Below are 10766 nucleotides of genomic sequence, written 5' to 3'. Positions count from 1 at the left end.
TTTCTCTTAAGCAAACACGATTTCAGGGAAGTGGCAAGATGTTCTGGTAACCCACGGCTTGAGGACGGTAGGTTAACAGATGGCTGGTGAGCTGGTGAATTTACCACCTGGCATCCTGTGTTCCTTCAGGGAACCCCAAGAGAACTCGCCAAGAAAGTAGGCTTGGGGCAGGAAACAGAGGACACCCCTATTCAAACAATAACTTTTATTTTATACTTCTCTATACTTTGTAGCAAATCTTTTTTTTTTTTTTGCTGAATTTAATTTATAATAAACTTTTTAAATTACATCTCTCTCTTTTTTTAAAATCAAGGCTCTTTTATGTCAAAATCTTTTTTTAACTATATTTTAGATTAACATTTAACATCCCCCCCTTGTGATCTATACCGTTGGCTATTCAGGTATTACTGTATGTGGAACAGCTAAAACAAGAGGGAAAACCAAGGCAGTGGACTTCGAAAGATGCATCAACACGAGCAGGTAAAGCTTAATCTTTCAGTGACGTCAGCAGCGTTGCTTCTGGCAGCCTGCACCTCTGACCCGAGGTTTCCTCAACTCCCTCCCTCTCCCCATTGTAGCCTTGAAACACAAGGCCATCTGTCCTTTCACTTTTCTCGAGGAGAAATGTGCAGTGGAAATGATCAAAACAAGATTCTGTGTTAGAAAGACAGTGAGCGTGAATTATTCACGAGATGCTGCTCTCTTCAATGCATTTCCCTGGCCTTCTCCTCTCCTCTTTCCTGTTAGGAGGAGCCCATCATTGGTCATGTATTCACATGATTAATATAGTAGGCGGCCCAGGGCCGTTCCTGAGATTCTTGTGCCAAAAAAAAAATAAAAATTAAAGAAAAAAAAAGAATGGGGTGGGTTTGCCGTTTTCGTATTTCTGTGTGAAGACGGACTGAAGCTGAGGTCCGAGTTTTGGCTGTGCTCGCTTGCTCACTGATCGGTAACATTTGGCAAATGAAACACAAGGAACCAAACGAAATCAGAAAGAGAATCAGGATTTCCCACAATTCCCATATGAGTGTTTTCAGCATCACAGAGAATCACAACGTCCCCAAAGAACGTATGGATCTTCCTCTCGGTTTCCGGGAGCATGGCGTGAGTGCGGGCGCGCGCGAGGGGAGCCGACCCGGCGCTCAGAAGGAAAGCCAGGTCGCTAAAGCTGCCGAGAGAGACACCAGGAGCACTGGCAGCGCCGGGAGCAGGGGCCCCGCCGCCCCGTTGCCGCCGCCGCAGAGTTCGAATAAGCTGCCTTGGATGTTGAGATTTTTGGATTCTTTTCTCAGTTTATCCCACATATCTTTCGCCCCTTCTTGGCAATCCGTAAGGGCCGTGACCGTGCAGCTGTGGAAATCCTCCCAGTATCTGGCGAGGAACAGAACAGAGCAGAAGGAGGTTCACTGTGGGCGCGGACAGGACCCCGGGCCTGCGCCCACGCGAGTGTCCCCCTCGCGGCCCGGCCAAGCTCCCGGCGACCCTCCTCTCTGCAGCCCGGGGCGCCCCGTCTCTCTCCCCCTTACCCCCTCCCCCGGGACCTCGTCCAGTCCGGGGAGCCGCTGTCCAAGGTGGGGCCGCCCCTTCCCGGTCGGGTTTCGCGCCCACGGCGCCGCGCTGGCACCTGGGCTTGCGCTGACAGATTGCCGGCCTCGGCGGGCACAGCTAGGAAAACAGCGCTAAGCCGCGCAAGCTGCCGCCCATTAATGCCTCTCGGCTTGCAGGACGGCCGGTCGGCGCGGCGCGCGGCCCTCCCCGCTGCTCCGCGCCCCCTCCCCTCGCCCTTCCTTCCCCTCCCTCCGTCTCCAAGCCGCCGCGCCCGCTCGCCTCGGCCTTCCGTCTCCTCCGCTCCGCCTTTTGTCTCCCGCTTTCCTCGTCTCCCTTCTCTCCCCTTCTTTGTCTTCGTCCTTTTTCCTCCCCTCGGGTTTCCCCCCGGGTCCCTTCGTCGCACCCTCCTCTTCCTCGCTCGCTTCGGTCCTTCGCGGCCCCTCGCCTCACCCTCCCGGCTCGGATCCGGTGCGGAGACGGCCGCCCGCCTCTGCCTCCCCGGAGTCGGTGAGTGCCAGCGCCCGTGCCCCCGGGCCGGCCCCCTCGCCTCCTCCAGCTTCCTTAACCCCTAGAGCTCAGGCCCTGCGCCCCGGGTCCCTGCTCTCCCCAACCCCTCACCCCCAGGCCTTTCCGCGGCCCTGGACCCCCGCGACCTTCGGGAGGTGGTGCCAGCCCCCCGCCCCCAGGCGCAGGGCCCGTGGCCAGCGTAGAGCCCGCCGCGCCGGCCTTCGAGGGGCCGGGCTCCCAGTCCTCCCTGCTCGCCTCTTCCGGAGCCAGTGCCTTCCTCGGCCGCTCTATCCTCCCGGGCTCGGCTTCTAGCCCCGCCCCCACAACCTTCATCCAACTTGTCCTTTTTTTTTTTTTTTTGCCCCCCTTTTCCTCTGAAAACCCAAAATAGATCTCCAGACTAAATATAATTCCAACCCGTGATCGATTCCTGGGCCGCTGTCTCCTTTCGGGGCTGGGTCGATCCGTGCCGTCTTGCTAACTCCGGTCTGGCTCCCCCTTCCCCAGGGCCCTTGGTGTCAGGTCACCAGCGAGGGCCCTCCACGAAATTTGTGCGTTCTTTCCTCCCCTCCCTCCTTTCTGCTCACCGGCCTGGACTGTAAGCACGCTGAAGGCAGGCTTTGTCCTGGTTTCCAACTCCCACCCCGTCTTCTGGCTGACAGTCAAGTTATAAAGGTCTGTTGGACTGCCTTGAGCTCCGGCTGCTTTCTAATGATCTCCGTGAGTCTCTGATTTATGAGGACTGCAGGGCCTGGGGCACAGGCCTTCCAAGTTCCTCAATTTGTAATAAATACTGAGATTTAGAGAAATGGAGAGGCGGCAGGACAGCTCTCTGCATAATTACACCTCCCAAAGGATGTTTCAATCTCTCCTTTCTTTATGCATGACCAGATGGGGACCAGGTCTTCCTGGAAGAGAGATTGGTCAGGGGAGGACAGAATCCAGGTGGGTCTGAGAGGAGGTGGGCTTCCCTGGTGACTCAGATGGTAAAGAATCTGCCTGCAATTCGGGAGACCTGGGTTCGATCTCCGGCTTGGGAAGATCCCCTGGAGGAGGGCTTGGCAACCCACTCCAGTATTTTTGCCTGGAGAATCCCCATGGACAGAGGAGCCTGGCGGGCTGTAGTCCATGGAGTTGCAGAGTCGGACATGGCTGAGCGACTAAGCACCGGCACTGAGAGGAGGTGGCCTTCAGTGCCACCAACAGAGTGGCAGTCTCTCGGCCCAGCTGTGGTTTGCCACCTCTGGGAGGGCCCCGCCCCATTTCCATTTTCCTGGTAAGAAACCAACAGCTTGGAATAAGTAAATTCTGGCAAACGATGGAGGAATTGAGAGCTGATCTCTGTTTAGGCTTTTGCCCATCTTTATAGGTACTTTCTTCCCTGTCATTAGGCATTTAGGACTAAAGCAGGTGGGTGTGCATCCCAGACCCAGCCTTTTGTCCCTTTCCTGGTAGGAAAGTAGCAGCCACTTGGCTGCTGTGGTTTCTGGTGGACACCAGGGTATTGAAGAAAGCGTGTAGCAAAATTCACTCCCATTGAACTACTCAGTGCTTAACAAATAACATGCCACCCCCAAGGAATTAGGGAGAGAGGAAGGACTTGCGAATGTACAAAGGAGGGTGCAGAAAGTGGTCACTGCAACCTACGGGAAACAAGGAACACCTTTTACCTGGGCTTTACAGGAAGGGCCGTGATGGGGGTGGGAAGGGTTACAACTGTTTTTGAAAAATAAAACGAAAGTGTGTGTGCATGTGTCTTGCAGAAGATGGGGGTATTTCTAAGGTCTGCCTCAGCTGAGATGTGACTGACCCTCCACAGTACTCTGCTACCCTTATTTGCCACTGGGAGCTGTGCTTTCTAGCCAGGCTCTGGGCAAACACCCCTGGGCCTTGTTAGGCCCTTAGCTGCCCTGGGCTGGGGACACCTTGCAGATGCAGGAAGTGGGGGGATAAGCGAGGAGGATAGCTACCCTAGAGCTCCAAATTGGCTATAAACTCCACAGAGACGGTTACTGGACATTTGGGCAAAGCCGTCTGCACAAAATAAAATATTCTTTCAGTTTCTCTCCTCGAAAGAGAAAGAGGGATCTGCACTCACTTGCTGCCAGTGAAGTTTCTTGGCCTGTGCCAGAGGGGAATTTTATTAGAGGAAGGGGACAAAATAGGGGCGTTCCTTTCCTTTTAGGCAAACCTGGTAGAACTACCTAAAACGCCCCTCAAGCCAAACCAACTGTCCTGGTTGAAGTGCTCCTTCCCGCAGCAGGAGAGGAAGAGGAAGAGGGCCTCAAAGCCTGGAGAGGAGCTGCCAGCAGCTCTCGGTGGTGCCCTCTCGCCCCTGGATCCGGAGGTTCCAGGGTGCGGGTTGCGCGGGCCTCTGTGCGCACGGGTCAGGGTGCGGAGCGTGGGACTGAGCCCCAAGGAAAGGATCTTCCTCTGCCCATTCCAGGCCACAGGGTCCCCTTGGGCAGGGCAGGCCCCAGCCAAGGCCTGAGGGCGGGAGGCAAGGTGCCCTCCCACCTCCACAGTGCGCCCCCCAGCACCGAACCTCGCGCAACAGAGAGGACACTTACGTGCACACGGTCTTGATGTTCGTCTTGTCGTCCAGGCCCTGCGGGTAGTTGGCCATGCTGTCGCCCAGCTTGAGCAAACAGTCTGAAAAGCCCTTAAAGACCGCATCGCACTTGCCCGCTGCTCTCACGGCCTGCACCAGGTACGCTGCGGGGAGCAGGGGACACTGGTCAGTGGTGCCACCACCCGGCCCTGGAGCCCCGCAGCCTGACCCCCAGGACCCAGTGAGCATCGCCCCATCCAGCTGTGTCCAGTGGCGCCCAGGCTCGGGGCGCACCAGGGCCAAAGGTGAATGAACGGTGGGGCCCGAGAACGACTGAGCTGCAGGCAACCCAGCGTCTTCTGCAGGTGGCCCGTGCGCGCGCGTGTGGGGTTGGGGGAGTCCAGGCCTTTCCTATTTCCTACCGTGCGACCCCTGCCTGCATCGCTCTCTGCATCTTTTTCGGTTTCCTTCGCTCTGTCATCTCACCTCCCCCGCCTTTTTATTTCTTTCTCCTGGCTCTCTGCTTCGCTTCCCCAACACACCCTTAGCCGGCCCATCAAGGCTCTCGAAGTGCGGTTTCCCTTTTGTGAGGTGATGGAGGGGTGTGACAGCACAGTGCAGGGGTGAGGAAGGGGCTGGGAGGCTCAGAGCTGGGAGCCGCCGAGGGCCAAGTCTGTGAACAATCCCTGGGCTTGGGGCCCGCTGCTTAGCGGGTGCTGGGCAAGCACTGCTGAACGAATAAATAAATTCTCTGGAAGCCCCCAGCAGCCACTGACTTGGATTGTTTCACTATAACAGGGATCGTCTACCGTGGAGTTCCTAGTGAGGCCCTCGTCTGCAAGCCCTACACCCCTAGACTGGGAGGGGAAAGGGTGGTCCCGGGCAGTTAGGGCCGGCAGGGTCAGGATGTGTCTGAGCTCGAGACCCCGGGTCACGTCCCGGAGGCCAGATCCCCGAGGCCGGTCCCTTGCTTCCCTCTGCCTTGCTCAGCTCCTCGGGAAAAACCAGCCTGGCTCCGCCAGCCAGCGACGAGGCGCGACCCTTCCTCTTCAAGCCCCAGCTCTGCAGCTGGGGGCCGGGTTGGCTGCCGCCAGGGGATCTCGGCCTCTGGCTCGCGGCTCCCTCCAGAGGGGCCCGGGTCGCAGCCGGGGCGGTGGCAGCAGGTGGAGGAGGAAACCCAGGGGACACCGAGTCCTTGATGCTAGTCTCAGGTCGGCCAAGCCCCGAGGCACGGGACCCGAGAGATGGGCTCCAGGCGGCGGCTGCGCTGCCGAGGCCCTTTCTCTCCATCCCAAGGCACGAACCGAGCTGAAGATGCCTAAGCCAGCGGCCAAAAGCACCCTGGGCGCCAGGAGTGCGCACGCGAAGCGCAGATGTGCGCTGCCGGGCGAGGGAAGGGGAGAGAGGGGCCTCCAGGGTCCAGGCCCTGAGCGCCCGCCGCTTCCAGGCGGCGTTCTGGGCGCCACGGCTCGCGTGTGTCTCCCGGGAGGACCGGACACCTCACCGCCCCCAGCCGCCGGTCCCTGGGCCAGGAGCAGGCAAGGGGGAAGGTGACCGAACCCGCAGAGGCCTCCAAGAGCACACCATTTGCAAACTGCTGCAGGGAGAGCGGGGCGGGCCTTAAGCTTTCTAATCCGGAACGGGAAGCTCGGGCCGATACGTCAACCTTCGTCAATCTCCCGGTCCCCTCACGAAATAGCAAGAGCCCTTGGACTGCAGTATCAGCTAGAACACTGAGCTAGAATGAAGGAATAAACGAATTTTTGTTCTAACAGAACGAGGGCGGATGAAATGAGCCCTGCGCGGCGTCCCCTGTAAACCACACCGCAAGCGCTGCTTTGCAGCGAGTAAAGGAAATAAAATACAGTCCATCCTCTCTCCCCGGCCCCCAATCTCTTCTCACCTTCATCCCTAAAACTTGGTGGCGAAAAAGCAGCACCTAAGATGCACTGACAATACTTTAAAGGGGAATTGGGTTCTCCGGGGTCGGGGAGCGGGCTGGGGGGGACGCGGGAAGCGCTTCTGCCGTGGTATGTTTTCAGGGGCTGCTGGAAACCCTTCCACAGCGCGCATGTGTGTGCGCGCGTGCGTGTAAAATAAGTCGTGAAAATTCTGTCTTTCGCAACTTGGACTCCTCGGTCTCTAGTTGGCTGGGGAGGCCGGGGCTTGCCCCCGGCCGCGTTTGGAAGGCTCCTGCAGCGGGGCAGATCTCAGTCCGGGCGACCCTGGCTGTCCTTCCTGAGCCCTGCTTCATCGAGGCTCGGGCGGGTGACCTGGGCTACTTCCCTGTCCTCCACCGTGTCCGTGTCTTGTGCCATCTCCTTCCGTTCATTCATTTGTTCGACCTCTCATTCATTCCAAACTTCCTCCCGCCTAGTCTTCATTCGCCTTCACCACCCCTCCACCTCCCCCTCTTTGCCCAACCCCCATTTTTCTTGCCAAATGTCAGTGATTTGGGACAGCTCCCAGCCATGAATTAATAAAGATCGAGCCTCCGGTTCGGGAAAGGGCAGGCATTCGGGAACAAACACACTCAATTTCAATTCCACAGCCAACAAATGGTCATTTCCCGGCTGAGGTTAATGTGTTTCAAGCGTATTTCACATGCACAGTCTCTGTCTTTTTTACCCCGTTCAAAGTAAGGTTATTTCTCACAGGGAATGCAGAGTCCCAAACCTTTGCTGATTACAAGCTCTATATCAAAAACAACTGCTGTCTCCTGCTCTGTAAAAATCTGCAGTCATTGCAAAAACCACATCCACTTATTTCCAAGATCTAAGGGATTTGTTGCAATCAGAAATGTTCTTTATTTATTGCACCTCTTTGCATGAATGTCAAAGATTCAAAACATCAAATCATTTCTTGGAATTAAAGGAAATGCCGCTGACATCCTGCATCTGTACACTCTAAAATCCCTACAATGTTCATGCAAAAAGGAAAATCAGATTCTGAAAATCCTGTCAAATGCATAAAAACCTATTGCAAAGAATCTATGTTAATGTTTAGATAACTCCAAAGCCTGTTTGTTCCACATTTCTCATGAAGAAAAATGTTATTCATTTCATCTCTTGCCCCAACCAAACCAATTCCCTAAAGCACCCCCCTCCCGCAATACTGCAAGGATTTGTCTGCAAAGAATGCTACAGCCTCAAATGACAGGAGCCAACAATTCCCTCCTCTCCAGAAAACCCATTTGAAGAGTTTCTATTTTTTCTCTTGTCCATTCTATTAATAATCTGCTTCACTTTCACTTTGAGGCTACATTAATTAATGCTCTGACCCAGCAACAGAGAAGGGAGTTTTCTCGTGTTCCCTTCCATTACGCCTTCTTTATTTTGGATGGAAAAAAAAATATGAACTTTCAAAAGCCCCAACGACAGTGGAACTAGGACTCAAGATTCCTTAACATAAAATGGGGACTGTATAAATCCATCCATAATCAATCCCAAACTAGCAAAAATTACAAACACCCAACACCATATATTGCAAACACTTCTTAACCCTTTCCCGTATATAACATACAGATGCCTGTGTGGAAAAGAAGAGGCAAACGTGCATAGAAAATTATATCCATATATATTTAGCCGAACTCAAGCTCCTTAATGATAAGCGTATTGAAAGATATACTCTGGGGTTCCCTATCATTCTCAATTTGCCCCCTAGACCTGTCTGAGGTGCCCAGTGTGAATGCTGCAGTTAGGATATTGGGGGGGGGGCGGCGGGAGAATGACAAAGTTCTAAATGCAGCAGTCTGAGCCCCAGAATATCTTTGCATTCTGCACATAAACTTTCCAGTTCTAGCTGCCTAGCCATCTTGTTCCTGCATTCACCTTTCGACCCTTCAAAATAAAGCCTTGCAGCATGGCAGGGAGCAATGCATTTCCCCAAAGCGCACCAAACCTGGTGCACCCAAGAGAAAGAAGCAAATACGGACGTGCGCTTTGTAAAAAGAGGGGAAAGCCCCTTCCAGAAAACAGCCCGCCGCACACACTTCCTGGCGAACATTTGGAGTCTCTCTCTCTCTCTTTTTTAGCAAAACCAACCCGGGACGCGCCAGTCCCTAGGAGCCATGCCCCCATCCCTGGGGGTTTGCCGGCTTCTCCGCACCCCCGGGCGACCGCGGGCCAGTCGGTCCCCCCGGGTGCCTCGGGCCCGGCCGCCCGCCGCCCTCCTCGAGCCCGGCCCGCCGTCCACTTACCTATTTGCACCGCGAGGATCAGTGAAATGTATCTGCCGTTCAACTTAAGTCCCATCCTACGTTTAGTCAAACCATTTGCGACCGCAGACCTTTAAATAGTTAGTTTGGAGAACGCGGGGGAAAGCTGAAAAATAGGCATTGCCAACAAGTTCCAGGGGCGACGGAGACTTTATGCACGGGGAAGGCAGAGGGAGGAGAGAAAGAGAGGGAGCGAGGAAGGGAGAGAAAGAGAGAGAGAGAGGCCGAGGGAGGGGGAGAGCTGGGAATGGTTCACTCCATTAGGAGGGGGCGGAGGAAGTACAGCCTCACGCCCACGAGCCGGCCTGACGTGGGGGATGACACGGAACGATTTTTTTTTTTAAATAAAGACACCTTGGTAGAGAATCGCCATTTATAGTCATCAGAAGCTCGAATTAATCAGTTATCTCCAATTAATGCGCTGTCCGGAGAGTTCTCGCCTCTCGGGGGTTGGGGGGGACCACTTCCCCAGCTCGGCGGCCACCCCCGCCTCCTCGCTGTTCCCGGGGCCCCCCCAACCCCGCCCCCTCTCTGCGCAGAAGCGGGGCTCCCTCTCCCCTCCCCGCCTGCAGCCGGGTAGTCCTGGCGCGCCCACTCGATTGTTTCAGCCCGCTCCTCCACCAGCTCCTGGGCGAATCCAGCCCCCTCCCTACGTTGCAGCCGGGTTCAGAGGAGCGGGAGCTGGAGGGGAAAACAGCTCAGCTCTAAGAATCTGACACCCCCACCTGCCCCCTGCGCTGGCCTGCTCGCGTTCTCCAACCCTGCGGCTGGGCTCAGGGGCACGGCTTGGAGCGCGTGAGCGCACACTCACGCACACACACGCGCGTGCCCGCGAACCCAGCGGAGCGCCCCAGACCCTCCCGCACGCAGGGCCCGGAGCGCGCGCACACGGCGGGGCCCCGGGGTTTACTCTTCACCCTCGGGGCCCCCGAAATGTGCACCGCGTGCCCTCCGTGATGCCCGCGCAGGCAAGAGGCCGCTTCTAGAGACGTGGCATCACCTATCTTGGAGAGCGGGGAGAGCCGGCAGGAAGGAGCTCTGCAAAGGCGACTGTCGGATCAAGGGATTTACTAACTCTCAGACCTTTGGGAAATTTCCGAGGCGATCACTAGTGTGAGGGGTTCCTTCAGATCCTGATGCGCCTCTTGAGATTTTTTTTTGTTGTTATTGGGCCGCACAAACACGCGCACACGTACCTCACGTACGCACACGCACACCCGGATCCACACACACCTGCACTGTTTTGGTGCTCGGGCGCAAACCCTTGTAGACGCAGCCTTCTCTGCAACCAAGCGATTCTGCAGCTGCGCCTGTGCTCCTGAGAGGTGCTGCTACCCAGCAGCGTGAGTTAAGGATGAGAAAGGAACAGAGCTATTTTCTTCCTAAACGCCGTTAAGCTTTGGTTTCCTTCCCTTTCTCTGCACCAAGAGAAGCCTAAACTCTAGCTTCTTTCATCACATGCTAAGGAAGCAGTCGGCCAACTTTAAGCGCATGAAGAGAAAAAAGAAATGAAAACGACCCCTTAAATCTCCCCAAATTACAGGAGAAAACGAGATGTTAAGTGAGCAGTAGCTATGCAAGTCGTTAAAGTGACATCGAGTCGAATTCACTTTCCCTCGGATCCGCGCCATCGGCGCTCGCGTCTCTTCGGGGATGCAGAGACGGGGAAAGGGGAAGAAGGGGCGAAAGAAGGGCGGTGGAGGGTGACGCGCTAAAGGGGAGCGCGGGGCCTGACTGCGGCACTGTGTGACCCGCACCCGCCAGATCCCGCACCCAGAGGTGGGGGCCTGGGGGCGGGGCCCCGTATCCCACCCTCCCTGACATCTCCAGGCCTACGGTCTGGGCGGCCGGGCGGTGGGGTCGGGGCGGCGCGCCTTTCCAGCGTCCCGGGGCCGTGTGGTCGCCCCGGGTGTTTCCTTTCCCTGCGCAGGGAAGGCGCCTGGA

General features: G+C 56.1%; 1 protein-coding gene across 1 annotated transcript; it reads right to left on the bottom strand.

Moving 5' to 3' along the window:
* Nucleotides 1-239: 239 nt before the first annotated feature.
* NRN1 (neuritin 1) lies at nt 240-9087 on the bottom strand. Its single transcript, NM_001046438.1, is given in 3 exon segments — nt 240-1371; nt 4626-4770; nt 8805-9087. Coding segments are annotated over 3 exon segments (429 nt in total). The 5' UTR covers nt 8860-9087; the 3' UTR covers nt 240-1142.
* Nucleotides 9088-10766: the final 1679 nt, after the last annotated feature.

The sequence above is a fragment of the Bos taurus genome, chromosome 23 (genome assembly GCF_002263795.3).
Source record: "Bos taurus isolate L1 Dominette 01449 registration number 42190680 breed Hereford chromosome 23, ARS-UCD2.0, whole genome shotgun sequence".
In the NCBI taxonomy this organism is placed as follows: domain Eukaryota; kingdom Metazoa; phylum Chordata; class Mammalia; order Artiodactyla; family Bovidae; genus Bos; species Bos taurus.
Note: the sequence above shows the minus strand (reverse complement) of the source record. Positions and strands in the feature narration are given on the sequence as shown.